This window comes from Morchella importuna (genome assembly GCF_003444635.1).
Source record: "Morchella importuna strain M04M26 chromosome Unknown Morimp01GS025, whole genome shotgun sequence".
Classification (NCBI taxonomy): Eukaryota; Fungi; Ascomycota; class Pezizomycetes; order Pezizales; family Morchellaceae; genus Morchella; species Morchella importuna.
In genome coordinates, this window is record NW_025763422.1 from 615,470 (window position 1) to 640,915 (window position 25,446).

At 46.2% G+C, this 25,446-nt stretch overlaps 6 protein-coding genes across 6 annotated transcripts; 3 read left to right on the forward strand and 3 right to left on the reverse strand.

Moving 5' to 3' along the window:
* Window positions 1-11,155: 11,155 nt before the first annotated feature.
* LAJ45_07749 (uncharacterized protein) lies at window positions 11,156-13,449 on the reverse strand (the record flags this gene model as incomplete). The annotated part of the gene is made up of 2 exons (XM_046117304.1): window positions 11,156-13,221; window positions 13,272-13,449. The coding sequence occupies 2 exons, from the start codon at window positions 13,447-13,449 to the stop codon at window positions 11,156-11,158; spliced, it is 2,244 nt and encodes a 747-aa protein (XP_045969600.1).
* Window positions 13,450-13,918: 469 nt separating this feature from the next.
* LAJ45_07750 (uncharacterized protein) lies at window positions 13,919-14,578 on the reverse strand (the record flags this gene model as incomplete). Its single annotated transcript, XM_046117305.1, has 6 exons — window positions 13,919-13,976; window positions 14,070-14,098; window positions 14,183-14,195; window positions 14,253-14,348; window positions 14,442-14,481; window positions 14,572-14,578. The coding sequence occupies 6 exons, from the start codon at window positions 14,576-14,578 to the stop codon at window positions 13,919-13,921; spliced, it is 243 nt and encodes an 80-aa protein (XP_045969601.1).
* A 1,594-nt stretch (window positions 14,579-16,172) lies between these two features.
* Window positions 16,173-17,117, reverse strand: LAJ45_07751 (uncharacterized protein; the record flags this gene model as incomplete). Its single annotated transcript, XM_046117306.1, has 3 exons — window positions 16,173-16,673; window positions 16,752-16,785; window positions 16,840-17,117. 3 exons carry the CDS (start codon window positions 17,115-17,117, stop codon window positions 16,173-16,175), a joined length of 813 nt encoding a protein of 270 aa, XP_045969602.1.
* A 1,656-nt stretch (window positions 17,118-18,773) lies between these two features.
* Window positions 18,774-21,053, forward strand: LAJ45_07752 (uncharacterized protein; the record flags this gene model as incomplete). Its single annotated transcript, XM_046117307.1, has 8 exons — window positions 18,774-18,897; window positions 18,966-18,986; window positions 19,042-19,103; window positions 19,161-19,179; window positions 19,239-19,573; window positions 19,631-20,202; window positions 20,274-20,367; window positions 20,421-21,053. The coding sequence occupies 8 exons, from the start codon at window positions 18,774-18,776 to the stop codon at window positions 21,051-21,053; spliced, it is 1,860 nt and encodes a 619-aa protein (XP_045969603.1).
* Window positions 21,054-22,977: 1,924 nt separating this feature from the next.
* Window positions 22,978-23,614, forward strand: LAJ45_07753 (uncharacterized protein; the record flags this gene model as incomplete). Its single annotated transcript, XM_046117308.1, has 2 exons — window positions 22,978-23,039; window positions 23,191-23,614. 2 exons carry the CDS (start codon window positions 22,978-22,980, stop codon window positions 23,612-23,614), a joined length of 486 nt encoding a protein of 161 aa, XP_045969604.1.
* An 86-nt stretch (window positions 23,615-23,700) lies between these two features.
* On the forward strand, window positions 23,701-24,627 carry LAJ45_07754 (uncharacterized protein; the record flags this gene model as incomplete). The annotated part of the gene is made up of 4 exons (XM_046117309.1): window positions 23,701-23,736; window positions 23,792-23,845; window positions 23,948-24,010; window positions 24,067-24,627. 4 exons carry the CDS (start codon window positions 23,701-23,703, stop codon window positions 24,625-24,627), a joined length of 714 nt encoding a protein of 237 aa, XP_045969605.1.
* Window positions 24,628-25,446: the final 819 nt, after the last annotated feature.

The following is a 25,446-nucleotide window of genomic DNA, read 5'->3' on the forward strand; positions in this document are numbered from 1 at the left end:
GATAACCCATAATATGTTATATGGTGACTGGTAATACTTCATGTATCTAGCTATATCAATATTTGGTTTCCCAACCCGCAAGGTCGGAGAAATTAATCAAGGAATTAGGTTCCAGCGCCCGGGCTGAGCTCGTTCCTGCCCAAGCTTTTTGGCGGTGACGTTATTTTTCTGGGGATGCTTCTGCCAAACATTGAGGTTGGCGTAATTTTGTATGGAGATGTAATGCGAAGACGCCAAGAGGGCAGAAAAACAGCGGAAAGTCAAGGCTTTGTCTCCGGAATCAAAATATCACTATCGAAAACTCAATTATTGTTCGGAACTAGTCCAAATCATAGATTGGTGATTTCTGATGACGAACATTATAGGATAGCTGTATTTGATGAATTCTCTTGACCAGAATGAGTATAGCGGTTGCGGAAAACTTTCCGGAAACCCCTTTGGCGTTGTGGGAATGAGTTGAACGCGTTACACAGGCTGGTGATTGGTTGAGTCAAAAGTTCTGGAACAGTAACCCACTATCTTCAACCTGATACGAGGTCAGTCCTGGGTATGATTTTGTAAAAGACATAAACGATTTCTTTATGGGTCGGATGGATGAATTTTCTCTACAAGATAAGGATTTGATTACGATTCATCCCTTTGAAAGTGGGATGCATCATTACTCGTTATGAGCATCCTCGCGGTCTTTACCAGCCATCGAAATGAATCTTTTGATATCTTTCCCACAAACAGATTTTGGGAAACGAATCGATTGATTCATTTCCCGGGGACGGTTGTGGAAAAACCAGAAAGGATTCATTTCCGGATTCATTTCCGGATTCATTTTCTTGGTAACGTCAGGTCACTTAATAAACACTTTTCGATGATTCATTTCACACCAAAGTTTTACGTGAGAAAGATTCATTTTTTGATTCATTTCAATAGTTGGTAGAGGGTCAGGCTCAAGTAACATCCTTCAGATTGAAGTAGAACAAGGAGGTCTTCGGGTTTCTTCGATCGCCCCTATCTTGTTTAGTTAAGCTGATGGATACTATGTTTGGGCTCAACGTGACAGGGTTTCACTTTGTTCAATAAAAATAGTAGTAGCTTGAAGGAAATAGATATATACGACGTTATGTTGGGAGAATTAGAAATATGTCATTTCATATTTATTAGGGCATTCGGTAATGCCACAGTTTTGCTGCTTCCTTTTAAATGATTTTAGTATTTCTAAAGCAATATACTCGTTTAGATCTGTACTTGCAATTAGCTAAAAGTTTAATGAAGAAATCTTTTAATAATATCGTATTCCAGCAAATCTGCTTGCTTGTATTTGTTTCAAAACTCTCCTATTCGGTTGTAACTAATAATTCCAGACACCATTACGCCAGTTAAAGTAGAACACAACTAGTTGATGGCCAAAGGTAGGTAAGTATAACAGGTTACATCAGCAAAAACATCAGCAAAAAATTTCGTCAAGACGAATTCGGGCGTCCAGATGTCCAAATTCGTCTTCTGCATCCAAAACCTCATCTATTGCTCACAAAACCTTGTCCCGGTGCCTCAAAATATTACATGTCATCTTTTGGGATCTAGTAACCATCCAAAATGTGATAGGTCATCGTTTAACGGCTTGTAGGTGTCCGAAATATTACCTCTCGCCTTTTAACGCCAAGTAGACGTCCCAAATATGGCATCTCATCTCCTGACACCCCACTGCCTTCCAAAACATTACATACTGTGGCGAATCTGCATAGGTTCTGGTGCTAGCCCTGAGCTCGCTAGCAGATAATGTTAAATTTGACATCTTGAGGATCCCACCTGTATACCTACCTGCCTAGCTACCTACCTGCTACTTTCCTACCTATCTGCCTACCTTCCTCTCAACATGTACTTCAACACCTACCTCCTCCAAGCATCGACACCTACTTCCTACCAGCAGTGATGCCTACCTTCAACCTGCAGCACCACCTAGCTCTTACCTATAGTGATGCCTGCATAAGTATTTACCTACCTTTATTTTCACGCCTATACTGACACCGCTATAGACTGCTAAATAGTAGCAAATTGACGTCCAAATTGACACCTAAATTGACGCCCAAAATGACACTAAAGGTCGACTAATTGGGCTAAGTCGACACCTAAATCAGAATCAAATCTACGCTCAAATCTACGCTCAAATCTACACTCAAATATATGCGCAAATTGACAACTGACGGTGAATTTCATCAACGTTAATTAAGCTCCTAATAGGTAGGCAGGTAGGCAGCGAGGTGTGGAGTCAGGCAGGTACAGAAGTAGGTAGGTGCGGGGGTAGACACGTAGTTAGACATGTGGGTAGGCAGGTAGGCAGGCAGGCAGTACGCGTGGAGGTAGATAGGAGCTGGCAAATATCATGATGTATAGTTGTAGGCCAGTCGTGACGGTCAGGCGCGGCGTCGCAGCACCGCGCGCGCCCCCGAACCATCACGGGTAGCAGCACAACAACCACAATTGATCCTTTGGAGAGCTGAATTTTTGTATAGTTGTTAAATAGTAGATAAATAAAAATAATTTGACATTTAATATCTTGTGTACCAACCCCTTGCCTTTATAACAGCCTCAATTCTACTAGGCATACTTTCAACCAGCCTAACAAATAACTTATCAGGTAACAGTTCCCAACAATGAATAAGAGCTTCCTCCATGAGGGGCTTAATTACTTGAGGTGATCTAGTATCATATATTAAATGGGGGTAGTGCTGATGGTAGAGTCTCTTGAGGTGTATCCAAACATGCTCAATGGGATTTAAATCAGGTGAATAGGCAGGCCAGTCCTCAAGAAATTCAACCCCATGCTGCTCCAACCATTGAGTTGTAAGGCTGGCGGTATGTACCCTAGCATTATCATGAATGAAGATTGGTCTGATACCCTTCTCCTGTAGCTCTGACAAAAAATTCAGGAGACAGAACTCAAGAGTCCTGACATATGCCTCTGCATCTGTCCTCCCCCCTTCTCCCACCATAACCCCATTACAGGTCCCCTTCAATTCCCCGGCAAAGCATGCCCACATCATTTTAGATACCCCTCCTGACTTCCTAGCACCTTTGACAAACTCAGGAAGCCAATTTTCCTTTGCAGTTCTCAATGCCCAAGAGACATATGGATTTGCATATTTCTCAACACTGCACTCATCACTCCACACCACTATCCTCCATCTTTTTAGATCCCAATCTCTGTGTCTAATACACCACCGCAGCATCCTTTTTGCATCATATGGGGTCAATTTGGGTCTCTCAGCCATAATGTGCTTGTGGACCCCAAATGTATCTAGCCTCCTCCTGATTCTTCTGGCTGAGAGTTTGACTGCGAATTCCTGTCGGAGTTGCTGATATGAGATTTCTCTCTCACGTTTACTGGAGATGAGAAGCTGTCTATCATCTCTAACAGTGGTTATTTTGTATCCCTCATGCCTGTTTGTGGATTTAACCTGACCAGTCTTCTCATACCTTGCCATGGCATTGGCAAGGGTTGACTTGGGCAGTTTGAGGATTTTGGTAATTGTGGAATAGGGGGCCCCAACACGCTTCATTCCAATTCCCTGCCATAGTACCCCCTCTGGCCACTCCCTTCTAGATATTTTGCGGGGTTTGCTCAACATTGGCTGTCGCGCGACGTCGTCGTCGTGATGGAATTTGGTTGCGCGCGCGTTGCATCGCGCGCCTGACCATCACGACTGGCAACGCGCTGTACATATCATTGGATAGACAGATAGATGAATATATGTGACAGTTAACGGGGATGCTATAATGTGACACGACCGTGACTTCCATTCAGGTGGAATAGATAAGAGTAAGGAATAGCGAATTATGATGGGACTCGCTTCCAAGTAGTAGAGTTTGTATGATGGAACGTTTTCAAGTCTAAGAACTTAATAACTTTAAGGGGTCTCTTCACTAGTAAAGATCCTCTGATGATGAGAGGCCAACCTGGGGCTTTCCCGGGTTCTTTATAAGATTCCCGATACCGTTACTCAGGTTCTTTTTCTGACGGGCGCGATGCACGTCAATAGTCAGGGGCACAGCAACTATTTCATATGAGGGAAAGTAAGAGGTTGCAGCCACACCTCGGAGGAACTTCCTTCCAAGTCAAATCACGCAATTGCTAAATGACGGAGTCGGGGTCATAAGACCTAATGTGTAGCCGATCCGGTTAGCGCTTACGATTTCTAATAATTCTATAGAAGCGATTTGAGTATTTTCAAAGCGGAGTGTTTGTCTTGGTAGCTTGGATTGCATCCTCACTCCCAAACATTCACCGGGGTGAAATCAGGGGCTTCCGGCAGTTCGACGCTCCGGGGGTTATTCTTGGAGTCCAAAACCTGTTTTTTGAATTGACATTCTCATTGCCTCCAGTGCACCACCAGGATCATTTCTGACGTGCTAAAGCATATTTTCTGGACCTCGGTTGCAGAGTCATTGCACCTCAAAGTTCAGTTGCCAAGGTAGGGTAACTTATGTTTCGGGTTACCCGACCTTCCCAGCTTTCTTGTTCTTTTGGTTCAACTCTATCCAGTTGCTTGGTTTGACTTGTAAAAATTCTTACTCGCTAGGATCCCAACTCCCCATACCATAAGAGATAGGGGCTTTCCTGTCCTTGTCTCAATCTGTCGATAAAGAACAAGCTGCGATTACCCTAGAGTTGGTAGCTTTACTAGTGCAACAAGTATCTTTGTAACAGCCCTGTAGTGGCTCCATTACAGACAGTCATGCGGAAAACATGTCCTAGTCAATGTACCTTTTGCCGAGTGATCTCATTCTGTCAGCAAAAACTGCTAGTGAAACTCGTTAACAGGGCCAAAGATACTATTGTGGAGATAGGTTTTTACATCAGGAGGTAACTTTGTGTCTATACCTATCGCGACGATATTACTTGACCAAGAGATGCAAAGCATTTGTTGCGGGGTATACAAGTGTCGATATGCAGGAAAGAAATTGCTTGGTATGGTCTGGGGTGTCTGTTTCGTCTGTGGCGTCTGGGGCGCCCAGCCATCACAAAATAAAACTTCATTTTTTGCTGATGTAGGTATTGAAGTAGGTGTTGAGAGGAACGCAGCAGGTGGACACATCAGCAAGCTCAACTAACTCTGTAAAGTGACTCCTGTATCTGCAGAGAATTAAAATCCGTTTTGAGGTCTCAGGAGAACCTCAGGAGACTCAGGAGACTGTTGGGAGACTCATGAATATGTACAATCTTGCTGGTTCAGCTAGGCAGGTAGGTAAGCAGGTGGAGATCCTCAAGATGTCATCCCGGACGTCATTTACTAGTGAGCTCATGGCTAATCCCAGGACTTAGGGAGATTCGCCTTAGTTGGTCGCCGTTTGGGAGCTGTTGGGGCATCAAGAGGTGAAATGTCATATTTGGACACCTATTAGGCATGAAAAGACGGGATCTTATACCTTGTATGCCTATTAGATGTCAAAAGACGACATGTCATATTTTAGCAGAAGTGGGATGAGCCATTGGTAGCAACAGACTATGTTTTGGGCGTAGAAGATGAATATGGACATTTGGATGTACAGATTCGTCATAGCGAAGCCCATTTTTTGATTATGCCAGTGCAGTATCAAATTGCTGACTAATTGTATCAAATTTATACTCAAATTGATGCCCTAATTTATCCCTGATTGTAAATCAAAATGACAGAAAATTCTCAAGTAATGTCACCACTAGCAAATCTACACTCAAACCAACGCTAAAATGTGTATTAATTCAAGTTAGACCAAATTTACATTTAAATTGATTCCAAATCATCAGGTAATTGCATCAAATTAACAGTAAATTGCCACCTAAATCAACATCAAATTCTCGACTAAATTAAATATCTTGTCATCGAAATCAACAACAAATTCATGCTGACTCGGAAATCTACTCTCAAATATACACTAAAATCTATGCCCAAATCGACGAATTATGGTACACCAAATCAATATCTATTATGTTTCTATTATCTATCTGCTTCGATAATTCGACGCTAACTTTGAAACACACTTTGTCTACAAATTGATATGTAACGCTTACCTTCAATTGTAATTCTACTGACTAGATATAATGTTCGGTTCACCCCAGAGTTAAAATATTCATCTAACTTTTGTTAATCTGAAAAAAGAACCAGGCAGGGTGTTTGGTCAACACCTTGAGTTCATCAACAAAAAATTAGCCGGTGATAGGTAATCAACTGTAAACTGGGTTCTAATCTCACTAACTTGGCTTATCTGTGCTCCTCATTTCAGAGATGACGAGTCATTTTTGCTAATCCAATCCGAACTCGTCTGAAATATAATATTTCCGGTTGCTAGTCCTGATTAGGTAAGATAGTGGCAAATAAGGTCAGGTTTGACAAATCACATTTTGAAGATCTCGACCGTACCTACCTCACCTCCTACAGCGACCCCTGCCTCCTACACGCGTTGATTCCTGTATACTTATTTACCTACTTCTGCATTTTGATGCCTATACTGATACTGCTACAGACTCCTAATTGACATCATAATCGACCCCCACATTGAAGTTGAATTGACGTCCAAATTGATGCTCCATTTGATACCCAAATTGAAGCTGAATTTATGCTTAAATTGATTCACAATTTCATACCCAAATCGATGCCTAATTCGACACCAAATTAATAACAAAATTGACAAAAATTAGGTAGGCAGGTAGTGGGGCAGGCAGGCAAGCAGAGACATAAAGAGGTGACCGTGGAGGTAGGGGGGGATTTAGGTGAGCAGGCAGTCGGGCATGGAGGTAGATGGGTAGTTAGTCGGGCAGGTAGGTGGGCAGGGGGTAGGGTAGGTAGGTGAGCAGGCGATAGGGCAGATGATAAGGCAGGTGGTCGGGTACGGAGGGTAAGCAATCAGGCAGTGGCATATAGAGCTAGGTGTAGAAGTTTATATGGAGATGCTAGGTGGTTGATGTAATTAGTGTAAATAGTATATATAGTAATAGACGACGATTCAAGGCATATAATATTCTCTCACCTTCTGACAATGTCTCATCAACACTGTCAAGAGTTGACAAAAGTGGAGTATCCTCTGTAATAATGACTTTTCTTTGACTTCACCACCAAAGATTAATCATACAGATCGTTTTCCTCCCATGACTTGGGTCAAATAAAAGAGAGCGACATTTCACATGGCCGTCCAGAGAGCCGACATCAACCTCATCCTCATGGTCTCCTCTTCACTGATGAGTCCCCTGGTCCCCCATCTTCCATAGGGTCTCTCCCTCTGTGACATCGAGTTCGAAAGTCACCCCCCAAAAACCACCAGCACCATCCTCCACTCCACTGAATTTCTCAGGGGTACACTTTTCTTACCCCCCTCTCGGGCTGCCCTTAGAGGGGATTTGGAGATGCATTAAGGTTTTCTTTGGCCAGGCAATATGTCTTTCTTTTGTGTTATCCAAAACTTTTCTCTTTTTTTCTTGAGCTGGGGTTTTTCTTAGTCATCAACCTTGTAAGAGGAATGTGGTTGGTAGTACAACATAACTACTATAACAGGATAACTGGCATTGGGGTTAGGTTTTTATGCCATAGGCTATGCCTGCATGCAGTTATTGTACCTAGAAACAATTCATATGATTTAAAAAAAAAAAAAAAAAAATTCACGGCATATAAAGGATTAGCGGCGAGGTCACAAGTTGTGACCTGGTTTATTTCATATTTGGCTTACGGAGGAGAAACAAATAGGGTCGCTCCATGGAGGCAAAATTCCTCCGTGTGCTCTGCGGGCTCCGTCGCCTCCATGGAGCACATGGAGCAATTTGATTTTTTGCTGATGTTGGAGGTGCATACGTCAATCCACAACTAAAGTAACGTCCCGGACAGAGTATTCAGTGAACATCCTTAGCAATTGCTAACTCTCAAAATGCGCTCCGAGTAGAGTATTCTGTCAGCACTCTGAGTTCGGATAATCTGTTTCCTCAACCTATTCTGAGTGTTCGGTAAACACTCAGAGTTAGAAACTAGTCAATGCCTATGGAATACCGACTTCTCCGATACTCCTGTACCACTCGCAGGTCGGCCTTTTATCAATGGCGAGACTTCAAACTCGTCAGTCCTTACTTCCAAAATATATCCATGTCCTCAATAACTTAGAATGTAGAAAACTCGTAGCTGGTAGTTAAGCACCACTCCCGGTACCATCTTTCCTCAAACTATTAGTCTTTTATTATACCTCTCAGCATGTTACTACTAGCCACATCTATACCTATATAGCAGCCAGTTGTATAGCTCCGTATCAAGTATGATAGAAAGTGGAGACAAAATGTCTTTAGGTTTTGCAGAAGACAAGACTGGACCAGAGGGCTTGATAGATGAGACGAGACGAATCACAGTTGCTAATAGAACACAGTGCACGGAAGCATAAAATCAACCATTGTCCAGATAAGCACCCTGTTGAGTTTCAGGCAACAACCACTGGCAGCATATGGAAAGATGAAATATATTGATTAGCATGAGAAGGAATGTCTAGGAATAGGGGTGAACCAAGCTGGAGATCAGGTCTCCTATATAACAGGACTATGCCAGTCGTGAGTGTCAGGCGCAACCAAATTTTCGCAACCTTTTCACGGCGGGTTGGTACACAAAATATTAAATGTCAAATTATTTTTATTTATCTACTATTTAACAACTATACAAAAATTCAGCTCTTCAAAGGATCAATTGTGGTTGCTGTGCTGGTACCCATGATGATTCGGGGGGCGCCTGACGCTCACGACTGGCATCGTACTGTACAATACGAGGGGGCCTAGCTTTTGGAATCTTACTCAACACCTACCAATGATATTATTTCTCAAAAGAAAAGTAACTATTTACCCTAAAATACGTTAGTACTTCCATCGAGAGGAATATGGTGAGTACCGGGACATGAAAATTAACTCTGTAGAGTTGTCAATATCGGACCGATTAAATATGAGAAACTTTTAAGCTCCGGCAAGGCAAATCAGGGGAACCTTCTGAGACTGAGTGATAAACCATGACTAAATTTCTTAAACAGTCATATTAAGTGGAATAATATTCTACGAAGAGTCGAGCTTTGTTTCAACCATTAAAGAGAGGAGGTAGGCCGTGTGCCTGTTGAACGACTGAATAAATCCAAGGTTTCCCGAGTTGGGTGTTCAATTTTCGTTGGCAAATCCAGCGGGGGAGCGAGAGACTCTGTACCTCATTGCGGGGCTCCTCTCTCCATCTGGCGGGCTTGTGGGGTTGGACAAAGCCGGTATAGCTACTTAGATAAGACTCTAATTTTTCCACACAATACTGTCATAATCTAGTTCTTTTTTGACGAAACTTGCACTTCTTTGGCCTCCGGAGTCGGAAACGTTTATGATATCCCTTTGGCAATGCCGGAATGAGGTGGCTTATTCCCTATGATCCCATGAAACACCTACTTTAGCAAGGAACCTCACATGCCTGAGCCGGCCGTCTGGAGAACTGGTAGTTTCTCATATCACTTGCGTTTTGAGTAGATTGGTAATAAACCCCATCCAGGTCGTCTCGTCCGGAGTATGATTCCCAACAAATATTGACTCACCTTGTGTCAGACAGGCAAATGAATTACCGAGATTTTCCAACGACAAAGATAGGACTTCGTTCGGACTCCCCAACAGGACAGGCCTCCCTTACGCTTATGGGGCAGTACAAAACCATGGCAGTGGTTTTCTAAGACAAGACAGGAAACAACCCGAGACGAGTCTATCCAGACGCATCCTACAATTCCTGGAGCCTTTCCATTGCCTCTGGAGCCTGGACCGATTTAAACACTACAGGGATATAGCCCTGATATAACGGCTAGGTATTGTGGCGGCTCTGTCGCAGCATCTCCGCTTTGATTCAGGATAAGAAGAGAGGCCTAGGGCTAGAGACATGTAATCCAGGTAAAAATATAAGTATTGTATCTTACATCCGACACCCTTTCTCTACTCGAATCTTCTTGAGTTAACTCGGTAATGTCGGCTTCCTGCGATCGAGTGGGCTCTTTCCTGCCGGGAGGTGAACTGCAGGGACGGACGAACAGAAATAATTCAACGCCCGACTATAGTAGCCACCCGATCGGTGGCAAATTTTCCTATTGGTTCTATATTCTTTCAATTATATGCAGCTATTAATTAAAATAGTGACTACTTACTTATGTATCCCCTAATCCGCGCCCCCATCTCCAAACCCCCTTCGCAATTTAGTCTGCGGCACGACTAAATAAAGTACACACATACCAGCTGCTAAAGTGACCGGAAAGCCACACCAAAGACCGCCACGAGGTTCCGACGCCACTTTCAGCCCTTTTGGGTCGTGTTAGTAGGGGGTCTCTCACTCGATCGGTCATGATCATCAGATATGATTCGGAGATTGCCCACCGAGTGATATCACATGAGCCTTGGCAACTCGTTGAAGTCACCTAATATCTGCACACACTCTTCTCAGCCGGTTGAACACCCAGGGCGTTAAATCCAATGAGCGTAACAAATCTCTTCCAAAACGGGGTGCTGGATCGCTCATTATCAGCAGGTAGCTCACATGTACAAACCAACACCAGCAACCCATGAACAAAAATAAAATATCTAATCAAATCCCCAGTTGCAGGCAAGCGGAGACAAAAACTATATATCGGATATCGAAATTACCCTCAGCCAAGTCAAGGAGCCTGCAAATGGTGAATAAATTACTGTCTCTCGATACCACGACTCCCGTTACTTGTACCTCTACGCTTTATTCAGCATGCCGATCCGATGATGAAATTTCTGCGGCTGCCCATGCAAACACCAATATACTTTCAGCCAACGGTACGCATTGGTTATCAATTAGTCCTCTACTCTGCAAGCAATGTCCTTTCTAGAACTTGGGATATTCTGTATCGCTCGGGACTCATAACGCACTGCGGTATACTTACGTATCGAGATTGTAACGATAGAGAGTGATGAATCATGATTCCGATCGCGATTGGCCGCACGGGTTATTTTACCGGTGCATTCATGTTCTACGCTGCTAAACCTGCGCATGATAAATTCCGCGAAAAAAATTCAAAATCTTCTTTCACATTCTCCGTTCCCTTTGACGAAAATCGGTTACTGCCCCACAATGCAGAGCTTACAGCTACATGTCTATATATACTTGATCCCCGTCCCAACGAGCGTCCCACCCTAAGCTCCATCCCGGGCCCCCTCATGCTCAAAGCAACTCTCAATCTCCGCCCTCCCCCAACCATACCCTCTACAATACTGCGCATACAACACCTCATCCTCCCTCATCTCCGCCACCCACACCTCCACATACCTTCTCCCCCTCTCCGCAATCATCCCCAACACCTCCCTCCCACTCTCCGACAGCAGCGCCGACGCCGCGACAACATCATACAGCACTACAAACGCGGCTGCCATCCCCAGCAGCAACCCCCGATTCTCCTCTGGCCGCATCGCCAGACGCAGCATCACCACAGCAAACTCAGATCGCCACATCCCAAGAGCATCCTTAAGACATGCGGGCTCTGCGAGCCCCCGCCGCCGCACCATTTCCAGTCCGAGCTCGACGATGCCGGTGCTGTCCTCGCGGCGCACTTCGTCCATGCCTGCGACGCCGGGGCTTTCGGCGCCGAAGCCGGACTGTGCGCGGAGCATACACAGGATGGCGGCGGCGGACGGTGTGCTGGTCTTGGCGGGGATACAGACGAAGGATTCGAGGAGGCAGGGATGGGCGAACCAGATTGGGAGCAGCTTGGCCAGGACCGGGGTGAGGGCGGTGAGGGCAGATGTTGGGGTGTTGGGCGGTAGATATGGGGGCGGGGGTGCGGAAAACTCATTGGCGGGGTTCGGGGAGAAGACGGGGTGGTTGGCGGTGATATCTTGGTTCTGGAGGGCCGTAGTGGATGCGGTCTCCTCCGGGCGGCCGGTGAATGACCAGTAGATGTGTGAGTTGTAGGGCTTGCCGAGGGAGTCGATCCAGCGCTGGACAGACTCCACTTCGCGCTGGGTGAAGGACCCAAACATCTTGCCTTCCCAGCAGAGCTCCTGTATGAGCTTGCTCCGCCTGCTGTCGCCCTTGTAGACCCATGGTTTCAGGTTGCTCAGGTCATGTAGGAAGTCCATTTGCCATTGCGGCGAGGCAAAGGCATTTGGTTCGAGCCAGTCGACCAGCGTGCGGCGGCCAATCTTCACTGCACTGCTGCAGTGGATTCTGTGCGCCACATACGCTTTAGCCTTGAATATCTTGGCCACTTCGGCTTCGTGCTCGTTGCGAGGGAAGGAGCCGACGGCGGCCGCTCGAAGGGTGGCGCAGTCTGGGGTTGTAATGAGACTTGCGGAGAGGGTATAACCTGCCTGAACACGCTTCCAGGCTTGTTGTGCTGCGAGGTCACCGGCGGATTTGCGTATGTGCTCAAGGTACCCGCGGACGGTTTCTATCGCCATCGCGGTATGGCCGGAGTCGGCGTTGTCGATTGAGATATGGAGGAGGAAGTAGTAGGGGTTGATCTTCACTTCCTTTAGTTCTTTGGCGGCCACCAAGGTCTCTATTGATACCACTTCAAAATGCATGTTGAACCCGAGAATCTCGGGCAGGAAGTCATGTGGAAAGAGCGATATGAGCAACTGGGCAACGGCCGCTTTCCAAATGCATAGTTGGCCCATCTGATGTCTTGGATGCCCAAAATCCGCACTGTCGCCAGGCGGCAATTCGGGCGCAATATCGTTCATCACCTGCTGGTAGACATAAACATGGTTCTTGCCCAAATCCCCATCACCTAGCTCTTCGGAAAGAACCTGGAAGGCATCCTTGGCCGTCCGCCGCAGGGAGAACGGAGTAGTGATGGTGTTGATATGGCCGAGCCAAGCACCGTCGACATATCTGACCGGCGCAATTTGCCGGAGCCACCATTTAGCTTCTTCTCTGTCACTGAATATCTCCGTCCGCCCACCGGCCTTTCTCCGGGCAAGATACTGCTCCCATTGCTGTGCGGTCTTGTCGGCTTCATTCCGCATAAAGTCTGCCAGGCTCTCGGGTGTGTACTGCTCGACAGACAAGATTCCGGAATTCGTCTTTTTGAGCGCTTCTGAGAGGGTTTCCGAGAACAGCGAGATTAAGAGATCCCGGGACTGTGGGAGAATCTCTGGGTATTGCTCAAGATGTTGTAGTTTGAAATAAAGGTCTTTGTAAAGCTGCAATTCCTCATCTTGGGAATCATGGCGGGTTTTCAGAGGGGGAGCCGGAGCTTCTAGATATCCTGTCAGACGATTATCCAATCGGAAATACGTGGAAACTCGCCTTTGATTTCGCTATTAATATCTTCTCTTGAAAAGAGCTTTGCTATAGCTTGCACTGTAATAGTTGATATTATAAAGACGAAGACCGCAGTGGCCCCAAAGAAAACCTGCAACTTCAATGGTACGTCGGCGTTGACACTGAAAGGCATGTCGACACTAACCATCGGCGACGGAATCATTTCGAAGCTCAGACCAACTGAAGAAGATCCGTAGTTTATTATTACGTATAATAGGCCTGATTTTTATCACCGAAGTTTGGATATGAAGGTGAAGGAAAGGACATCCAGAATTCATCCAATGTACAGCACAAAATATCGAATACACGGAAGTGGCATCATGGCACGCAACAAGAGGGAAAAACGCCTTGGAGAGATTTCCATCCCCAATGCTTTATTTGCTTCTTCTGTCTCTTCTGCTGGAAACGTATTCGGGCATATGGGGCGAGAGATCCACCCCATCTTCAGCTCGAAAACCCCTGTCAGTTGGAGATATGGTTTTTTACCTAGTCCTGCGAAGGCTAGATGGAGATGTACTTGGGTGCTGTTGTTTCAAATGCGTCATTTATCAGATGTAGATCTCGCTTGATTTACGTGATAGACGGAATACTTGGCCCACATAATGGTGCACATAATCGATTCTCCGCACGAATCACCGAGATCTGAGCGCCCAGGTTCTGTGTAACATTGATGCCATTGGATAATGTTTACTAGATACGCGATGATTAGCTGTTGAGATTATTACATGTATGTACCCGAGTACGGTCTAGAGTAGAAGTACAGTTTTAAAAAGGACTACCTACATGTACTTAATATAGTAGTACATATGCGACTACGGCCGATGTACTTTTGTTATGACGTCATCTCAGGGCCCATGTCACGGCCAAGAGCATCTGTTGGGACTGGTTCCAGGGACCAGAGAGTTTAAGCTATCCCGATCGTCAGACCAAAAAGATCAGCGGTCCAGGGCCAAAGGAGACACTAACGCTGTATTGAGAGCCTCAACACTACCAGTTTGGAAGTAAGCCGGGAACCCAGGGTTGGTCTTTTTTGCGATGACTTTGTTTATTCTCGCGAGGGGTCTTTTCGTTGTGTTTTCAATGAATTATATTCAATTTATCTTGCCTTGATATTTTGAATAGAGTTTTACGACCAGGATCTTTGCATGAAAAGACCTAACCCTGGATTTTAGTGAGTTGAGGAAATATGATCTGTCTAATTCCTCAGAAAGTGAGTCCCGTTAGTTGATTGGTTCTTCCGGATTGAACTACTGTATATTCTTTCCTCCATTTGGCTTGTGCATACCACCCATCTTTCAACCTTCGGGTGAGTGTGAATAAAAGATTCTAATCCAGGAGCGGAGAGAACCGGATGAGTTCGGGTGCTTAGAGGCGGTTTGGGTGGAATCTAGAGCAATAAGATTTATGAATTGGGGGAGGAGGGGGTTACGTACATGTAGGTGCATTCAGATGTTTAAACGCCAAAATCAGCAATCGAGCAATGTGGTTGGTTGTAACAAATGTTCAGCTGAGGTTTGGACCTTTCTTGCACTGGCACTGAAACCAAAACCGCGGGCTACGTATGTACTCTATGTGTAAAGTGTCATCCAGGTTGGAAATCTGGCTCCTACATACATGTATGGAGGGTTACCGCGGTATTTGAGAGGGTTCGTTGCGCCTCAGCAGGGGTGTAAGCCAACCAGAGACAGTCGCTGGACATCGTCGTCGTCGATATGCACGCGTTGGTGTGAGCAGAATATCCCTGCTGCAGCAAAGATGCTGCGGTAGATCCCCACGGGAAGTCATCAATGTTTCATATATATGCAGTAAGCAACTATTCGATTATTAATCAACTGATCAATCAATGCTTGATCGACCTGGATGCGACCGACCTGTTGTAGTTCCAACACCTCGTAGGCATTTCAGGCCTGAAGAAAAGCACCGGCCAATACGAAGAGGGGGCTGTCGGAAGGATGCTGGGAGTCTGAGTCGTCGGAGACTCAACTGCGGTATAGAGAACCTGCTCTAGCAATCGAACGTACCGTCAGAGTTCTAAAGCCAATGTGAGCGGCTAAATTCATCATATACGGCGGATTGAAGGAACGTAAAGATGACGCCTAGCAGTCCATGAAACAAATGTAAGGACAAGCGATGCAGCGAGAGTACAATGAAGGGTACATTGTAATATGATACCCGAGGAAGGATGGACGTGTTAGTTTCGCGTGGGCCCGCCCCAGAGCGAAGCACTCGGGTGTCCTCGAGGTGCCTTATCCTCGCTGGTCTCTGTCCTTGTTTGGATCCGGCTTCAACACTTGACAACATTGTCCTCGAGGACGGTTCTGGGAGAGCAAAAAACAGTATTTATCCCATATTATATCCTAGTAACCAAGCCATACGTGATTTCGCACCGTAAGGCGTGATTTGTGCCTGCAATGCGTGATTTCCTATCAGCGTCTAGAATAAGACATTCACATTAAATCCCGGGCAATTGCAAGAACCTAAGCCCGCTAGCCATTAATTCTCGTCTTACAAGAGATTTCGAAATATATGTAAATAGTTTGAGTTGAAAATTTGGAATATCTAGTTTCCTGATATTTTGTTGGGAAATAATATTAATAGCGTGGTATGAAATTGCCATGAATTCATAAACCATGATTGTAAATATTCAACATTAGAGTATGTACCTATCATTTCAACTAATCCTTTTGCCAGAAGCAAAGTCAATACTCGAGTACTCTTTGTCTTGAAAGCCCATATCAACTTATCCCGTTACTACGAAAGATCATCCGTGGCTCTTGATACACATCACTCCCGAAGAAACCAAACAATATGGCCGTAATATTTCTTCTACCATACATCACCGGCCATTCAGGCTCTCAGCAACTCATCCTCTTCCTCTCCAAGCAGCTAAGCACAGCCGCCCTTCTCCGGCCTCAAAAAGTATAATACAAAAACCCTTTTCTCTTTGCCATCCGCCGGCTGCGTAACCCTATGCAAACATGAGTGCAACTTCCCGCCCGACAACCTCTGCAACGAATCCGCAACATTTACCAGGGCGCATCCATCCCTCGCCTGTACAAACGCCCACTTCCCATCCGGCATCTGCAACTGGGTACCCCACTGCTCGCAGAACTGGATTGTCAGCGTGCCGCTGTCGGTATGCTTATTCTCTGTAATGTCCGAGAGTGACTCCCGCAGCGGTGAGGTGGCCAGCTTAAGGCCTGTGTCGCTGGGTTTGTCATCGCGATTGCTCTCACCGAACGCAATGTTGAGCTCCTCGGAGAGAATCGCGAGCATGGTGTGTGCTATCTCGTGGGACATGGTGGTGAACTGCTCGAAGTGTTCAGCGTCGTTGGCGAACACCGCGGGGAGGACGAGCGTTTTCTGGACTAGCTCATCACGTGCAATCTGAAGATGAGGGTAATGTTAGCGTAAGTAATTGAGGCCTGGAGGAGGGGAAGAGATAGGAAGGGCGGGGATTGTTACCTCAAAGGTGCTGTCCAATCCCCCAAATTTGTAGCTATGGTATGTCAATATAGGCCTTTTTTGAAGTGGTAGTTATCAGGGTATATACCCACGGTCTTCCGATTCCCGGTAGTCTTTCATTTTGACCTCATGGGGCTGGTCAAAATATTTGTCGGCCATGGCGCACATGGTCTGTACGTTGGCGAGATACTTTTTGTTGGACCCGCAATCGAGATAGAAGACGCCAGGCGATCGGGCAGCCTCCACAAGCTTTTCTATTTCGCCAGGCTCCTTGGAGGCAAGGCGCGCGCAGTCAACGACTGCAAGGTGGGCAATGTTGATTTCGGCACCATTGACACTGGCGGTGGAGGAAGTGTTGTGAGGCATAATGTTTGGTGGTGGAGGATAGATATTTAGTGACTTGTAGTAATTTCGGGTTCAAGTTCTGAATATCTTGTCGTAAGGAGTTGGGGTGCGCTCGGTATTTGAGAGAACGTAGAGGGTAAGTATCGCGGGGCGTTACGTTGCGGCGTGTAGGAACGCAGCTTGAAACGGTTATTACTTTATAATAACCACAAGGGTCTATCTAGTTCAAAAGAAAGTAAGATCTGTATTCCCCTGTATTGATTGTATCTACAGCTCAAATGTAATTTTGAGACTGCTGCTGATACTCAGAAACTGAGGCCTTGGTACTTGGTTTGTGTGATTGCTGTCTGCATTTCCAATAATCAATAATAATAGGATTATTTCTCGACATGAATGACATCATTGTTCATGCTCTACAATTCTGACCAAGGCGTACACGAAGTTTCATAAACTGAGAGACCAAGCATTCTAACTCAAAGGTCAACATCGATTTGCTACATAGTAAAAATCCTAAGCCTCGTCATAGAGTACCTACTTCGGTCTAGATCACCCAATGCTCTCCCGCGGTATCCAACACTAGGCCGCCGTAGAGCTTAAACCTCTCGGGACCAGAGAAGCACATAGAGACGATCGAAGACAAAAGAATGCGTTCTATTGAGCTGATTATTTGCAGTGTGTGATACATACCCCGCCAACCTGAGGAAAATATTGTCTACTCGCGCGACCGAGTTTCAACTTAATCACATGACCTATGGGTAACGCAAAAACCTGTTAAATAGCGTCACGTGAGTAAGTCGAAACTCAGCCGCGCGAGTAGACCACTCCCGGAATACCTCCAGGATTGCCGAGACAATGGCATCTAGCACTAGTGATGCGGCAGCAGCAGGCATCGAAGGCGTATCACCTCCGTGCTCCGGACCCCGGAGAGCCCGTACCCAGCCCCGCCCTACTATCATCCTTCCCACTGGAGGGAGGGGCTGGTGATATATCGCCCCGACTTTGGTGAGATCCTTTTGGTCTTTTTCAGCTTGTACGAGACTAAGATGTATCAAGTTGCTTAGTCCGACGTCGTTCTCTCTACAAATTCGAGATCACATGACACAATCCCTGTTTATGCATGAGGAAATCAGGGAATCGCTTAAACTATCTGATTTCAACATTTTCTGCATACGATAAAAAAGAATCCAAACTCAGGTTCTTGTGTAACATTAATGTCATTGTTACGGTGGCCCGGGCTTGCATCCCTGGGACTGAGATAGGTACAAGGCTCTGGCATTAAGTGAGCGAACTAAATGGGGTGTTGACCGGTAAGGATCCGTTCACTCACTTAATGCCAGAGCCTTGTACTCCCTCGCTGAGCCGCATTCTACCCCTCCTCACTACCCCTGTACCTAGAGTTGAATAGGTAAAGGACATATTTGGTAGTCGATCTTCGGTAGCGACCCGGAGAGAGGGGTAAGGGTCCCTGTTTAAACTTGGCAACATGTTCGACGTAAACGAGGCCCAATATAGTTAGTCATTGCATATAGCGTAGTTGTTGAGGTCGAGGCCACCTCCCCGCCAACAAACAACACTGTTTTTTACCTTTCAACTAAAGTCCACAGTAGATAAATAAGTTCTATTCTAGAGCAGCAACGACCCCTTAACCATCACCCAAACATCAGCAGTCGGTTGCCAATGTCCACCACACTGAGCGCACAGCAGAGGTTTGACCTCATCACTCGGGGGCTAGAAGAGGTCCACGATGGGGACTTGATTAAGGCCATCTTAGCCGAGGGCAAAAACCCGAAAGCCATGTGGGGTATGTACACAAGCGACTCACGAACCCAACAAAGCAGTGCTAGAAGTCTGACCAATGTTTTGAAATAGCAACGGCACCTACGGGCAGACGTGAGTACCAAGAGTTTGGGCACTGTATCCTGGATTGAGCTGAGACGCAGGACAGCACACATAGGATATCTCGTCCCGTTCGTAAAGCTTGCGGATTTCGTACACGCAGGATTAGAGGTGTGTCTTGTCTCGTTAGAGGCGATGATCAGGAACCGCGCTAACAATTACCAATAGGTCTCTGTCGATTTAGGTGGTAAGCTCCCCCATGAGCGCCGATGTCATGAGGGTAATCGACTGAACTTCACTTTATAGATATTTATGCATTCTGCGTCAACTACAAGCATTCACTCGAAGTTGTAAGCTACCGCACGAAATACTATCAATTCGTCATGAAGGCAACCTTGGAAGCGATCGGTGTCCCAGCTATAAGGGTAAACTGGATAATTGAATCTTCCCATCACCTGCGGACAAAACAGTACTTCCTCGACCAGATGAGGATCTGCGCGCTCGCTACCCAGAGTGATTCCCGAGAGACCGGAGAGGAGCTTTGCAACGCCACCATGCTTAGCCCGCTGCTGTGTCCCGGCTTCCAGGCGCTGGACGAGGAGTATCTCGGCGTTGATTTTCAGTTTGGGGGCGCAGACCAGGTAGATAACGCTATCTTATTATCCTTACTCTCGCGTCCTAGCTGACATTCCTTTGAGCGCGGACTCTTCGCTTTCGCCGAAAGATTTCTTCCTAAGCTTGGATATAAGAAGCGCGCGCACCTAATGAACTCAATGCTCCCCGGGCTCACAAACGGTAAAATGTCGGCCTCCATACCGAGCTCCAAAATTGATTGCCTCGACACCCCGGATGTTGTCATCAAGAAGATCTCAAACGTGGAATGCGACGATGGCGAGATTGCCAAAAATGGTATACTGGGCCTCCTCAAGATGGTCTTGATGCCCATCAGCAGGATTCGGCTTGAAATGCAAGGTAAGGGGGAGGGTGAGGTGATTGCTGATCGACACCCATTCAGCAGTGAAGATGCACCAGAAGGGACTTTGTTCACTATCGATATCAAGGCCGACGCAAAGGACGGAGTTGTACACAAACACTACCGATCATACGAAGAGTTGGAGCAAGACTACAAGGAGAAGAAACTGAGCCTCCAAGAGCTGAAGGATCCTGTCGCTAAGGCTATCAACCAGCTACTGGCCCTGATCCGCGAGTCATATGAATCAAATGAGGAGTGGCGAGCAGTAGAGAAGCTAGCCTATCCTGAGCCGGAAGAGTAAGTCATCTACCCCACCACGCCTCGGCACAGTACAATAATTATACGAGGCAACCTACTAAAATCCCCAGATCCTCCCCCAGCACCGTAGTACCCTACGACGTCAACTTTTGCTATCCGGTCCGGGACCTCTCCAATGACCGCATCAAATTAACCCCCTTCATTGTAAGTCCTACGAGCATTGTCTACTATTTCGCGCCAACTAACACACTTTCCAGCCCTCCGTTCACTCTTCTTCCTTTTTTAACCACACAAATCCCCACCCCGAGGTCTACGCGCACATGCCGCTTGGTCCCTTCACCTCTCCCGCCGACTTCACCGTTAACTTCTTCGACGTCGTCGTCCGCCCCAACCCCACCATGACATTCTACGCCGTCATCGACAAAACCCGTCCTCCCGCCGAAGACACCGAGGGTGCCCTCGCCGGCATTCTCGCTTACATGAACACCTCAACCGTCAACCAGTCCACAGAGATTGGCTTCGTAATCACGTTCCCACCCTTCCAGCGAACGCACGTCACCTCCAACGCGGTTGGGCTGCTGCTTCAATATGCGCTAGACCCGCCTGCGAAGGGGGGGCTAGGGCTACGGAGGGTGCAGTGGCAGACGAGTAGTGCGAATGGGACCTCGATGCGCGCGGCGGAGAGGATGGGATTTAGGAAGGAGGGGGTGCTGAGATGGGATAGGGTGTTCTATGGCGGAGGGAGCAAGGGAAAGCAGGGGAATGGAAAACAGGTGCCGAAAGGAGATGGGGAGGATTTGGGGAGGGACACGGTAGTGTATAGTATTTGTTGGGATGATTGGGAGGAGGGTGGTAGGGAGAAGATGGTTGGGATTATGGAGAGACGGTAACGTGGGGCATAGATTGGGCATAGAATAGAGAAGATTTAAGTAGGATACACAGGATACACTTAAGGGAGTGCTTTTATCGGCGCTACGGCCGTTTAGCGGTATTCGTCGTTTTGTACTAGGTGTCTAGCGGTCTTGTAGCTGAAACTAGGCAGATGATGTGGCGCAACGTTCCTCAATACGCTCTATTAATCTCTGTGTAAAGACTGAATGCTGTTTTTGTGCGCATGTGAAGTCACATTTAACTTTCCATTGTATTGTATAGCCACATCGGAAGATTCACTAGAACGAGAACTTAGTATGGCCGGCGAGACTTGTTGGATTAACCCTCTTTCATGACCTAGCTGAAATGCCCAAGCTTTTATTTAACTACACGTACCGAAAGTACAAGTATATATCCTTTCTCAAAAATCTTAAAGTAGCAACCCTAACCCTAGGAACAACTATTCCCATAAACAGATCTAGAACGACTTCAGAGACTGATATTGAAGATCGCTAGCTCGAATCTCTCTGGTATCATAGATCTGGGGATGGTCTAGACAAAACCTCCGGCGCCGCGGGGGAAGTAGGATTAAAACCCGAGTTATAGCACATGATGCAGGGCTGTTTTTTTTCTCTTTTTTCGTTTAATTCATTAATTGCATGCAACTTTACAGTTATGGCAATATCCCCGGAACTACCCGCCAGCATACACTGCCACTCACATCAAACAGAACAAAGAAAAGAAATAACATATATAAGGTATCACGGCAATAGGGTCACATATTATAACCCCTCCCACAATCACGCGTTCACGGATCCAGAAGAGATGTTGAGTTCTTCTTTACCCTATCAAAGACATCGGCAGTCCCATTGGCGAGATGCTTTCATAGATTGCGTAGGGGAATAGGCTAGTGCTAGTGGTAGTGGTAGTGAGACGGTGACGGTGACGACCAAAAGAGCCAACATAAGCTAAAACTTTAATTTCCCAGTCCCGTCTTCTTGCTTTCTTCATGTGTATTACCTCGTTCGGCGGTTAAGGACCATGGCAGGATTCCACGACTCTAAGCAGTTATACTGTGGACCGGAAGAAGAAATTGCAATAGATGAACCCGGGCTGGGACTGAGATTTGATCTAAAACGTACGAAATAGCTTCAACCAATCCAACCCAACCTACTGTCTGGCCGCTCATAACTAACCTCTTTACACCGCACGTCCTTGGCGGTCGTCTTTGGTTTCCCCATCCCCTGTGCCGGATCCCTGCTGCCCCACAGGCGAGAAAGCTTAACCACGCCTCGTCGAAAGTTCGTTTACACCTCGTTTCATAGCTTCTCACTGAGCTGTACAGATTCGTACGATAGGTCAGTTTCCACCCAATAATGGGGCGCGATCTGATTTGGCTTGGCTATCAGACTTGGCTGCTGTCCAGACCGCACGGTTTCATCCACCGATAGTCTTCACTTCAACACCCTGCTTCAATATTATGGAGGAACAGATAGCGGCCTCAATCATCGATATTCTCGACTCGAATGCTCAGTTCCAAGTGACCCTAGATCAATTTCTCTCCATATGTACAGACACCCCTGATAGTGCACAGCTAGTATTACAGGAACTGAAAGATATTCGCATGACTGTCGATGGATTCCGATCATTCGCCTCGTAAATGCCATTGCCCCCATCGCCCCCGGACCCAAATAGTTTGCGAGTCTCTTTACACGATTTCATGGGGACCATTTCGAATCTAGAACGGATATTCAATCCTCTAATACTGGGGGTGCCTAGTCTTCGGATGACCACAATCAATAAAATTCGTTGGGCTATGGCAAATAGAGATATTTCTCAGAATCTATTTTATCTACAGTGGCAGAAGCAAAAGATCACAGTCCTCTTTTCAAAAAGGTTGAGGTAATGTCTACCAAGCTCTATATTGCTAGCTTTTCTACCTCCATGGTGAAAACATCTGCGCTCGCTTGGGAGGATGGGCGGCACTGTCCAAAGAACGTCATAGGGTAAGAGAGATGTGGAATTCCGGAAATAACAGTGACTTGATTACATCCTTTTTTTTTTTTTTTTTTTAATTTATTAATTGCATGTAGCCCTACAGTTATGGCAATTTGATTACATCCTTGTTTGCGTAGCTCATTCTAACGTGTCTCACAGTAAAGCGAGTGCGGAAACTACGGCTACGGTCGATTTATTACATGTCAATTTTCGGGGTTTGCAATTACCCAAGGATCAGTCCTCTCCGCAAGTGCCCATTTTTCTCGCCGAACAGCCCTCGAACCCCGAACCTCATGGTTCAGATCTAGAAGCTTATACAGTGGATAATCTATCTTTCCCCGAGAAGAATACATATTCTCGATCCCCATCGCCGATTCAGCACCACAAGCGTCTCACGTTATCTATCACTGCCTCCACCTATGATGAGGCGAACATACCGTTGGTAGGAGGTATTAGAGACGACTGCTTACGATGGAAATATGAGGCGGAATTTGCAGAGGGTACTGTTACAACTCAAGGGGGTCTGGGGTATAGTGGTGGAACTTGGAAAAATGACATGAGGATTGGTGAGGGAGGTTTATAAGCAGGTTAGATTAACTACCTCACGTGACTCGACAAGGCCAACGGTCCGTGCTGTCAAGTCGATAAAAGAGTCATAGAAAAACCACAATGAAGGAGTTGAATACGCTAATAGCTCTACATGAGGTGAACTCCATTTCTATTTTTTCGCCTCTTAGTACGTAAGCTAACTGATGTTCAGTATACAGATAGTTTTGTGGAGTTCTTCGGATGGTACGAGGACGCTGCAGAAACCGTTTATATAGCGATGGAATATATCGCCGACGGGGACCTACATGCCTATATGCTAGACGACCGAGCACGCGCGAAGGGATGTTGAAAGATCATAAGTACACAGATTCTCACTGCATTTAATATCTTGCATAAAAACAAGATTTGTCACCGCGATCTTAAGCCTCAGGTTTATCCTTTCATCCCTCAATATATATAACTCGAACCTTTTCTGACCTGCGACAGAATGTACTTGTCGCATCAATATCTCCGATTAAAATCAAGCTTGCCGACTTCAGTATCGCGAAGTCAACTAGTCCTAATGCGAGTAGGATGAGAACTATGATTGGAACAGGCAATTATATGGCTCCGGAGGTGCTAGGACTTAGCACATACAGAAAGGCAGGAAGGTCATATACCCAGGCCGTGGATATGTGGGCTATGGGCGTACTCACGCATGAGCTATATACCGGGACGATACCATTCTCAGAAGCCGGATACGGATCCGGTGTCGAGAGCGGCGATGAGGAGACACCAGGCAATTTTCACAATTACTCCACCAACAATGGTGACAGTACTTACTACTCCGCAAATACCTCTTTCAATGTTCGATTAAACTCGCCCGAATTAGTAGAGTATTGCAAAAAGGAAGGTGGAACAGTTTTTCCAGTGGCAGCCTTAACGGAAGCAAATGCACCACATTCATTATTAGACTTCATAGAGTCTCTACTTTACCCCGACCCTCTCAACCGCCTCCCTGCCTCGAGAGCTCTTGAACATCCCTGGATTATCGGGGCCAAAGCCTAGAACAGTACAAGCAAAGCTCTTATTATTCATAGCCGATAGAGCTGTTCATTCTCCACCCAGAAGCGACTTGATGCACCTACCCACACAGAACCAATTGAGTACGAGTACTATAAATTTGTAAATAATGGGTTGATGGATGAGAGGGTGATGACAATGAACAATGATCGGTCTAGCAATGCTCCGATTCTCTGCTATGCGCATCAGGACTGAGCAAGGAAGAACAAAACACGACACCGAGCCTGGGCTGATAACACGAAACGATATATGGATAGGTCATTGATGTTCAAGTAGGGCTAGTGGGAACCGGACGGGAGGATACCCTGTGCGATGATTAGCTTGTAATATAATTTATACTCTTAAATATGGCTGAATTATCTATCATCACCATCATCTTCGTACCGAACCTTGATCAAGAAATAACTGGACACGAACTGATATCCCCAGATCTTCGGTAGGTCTCAGGCGATAGTGCTCCCCTGAGTGATCAGGATATCATTAACAGTATATATAAGGCTGGGTATGAGAGAGCATGGGACTTTCTACTGCGAGAAATCTCGACCTTCTACCCCCACAATTAATTGTAAACCAGAAACGAATCACATGAATTAAGACTTTGCCGCGATCTGGCGGTTTGGTAAGACCGGCCTCCATTCAATCAGAAGTTATGGTCCTACACATGGTCGGACTTTCCCAAAGCAAGAGCGGAGGCCGGGAATATTTTCTCTCGACTTGTTTTGCCTGTATCGTGCCCACTAATTGGCTAGCCTTGAGATTCATGCTCCAAGTGCTAGAAAGCTTGGCGTCAACTGGTTTTGGCTG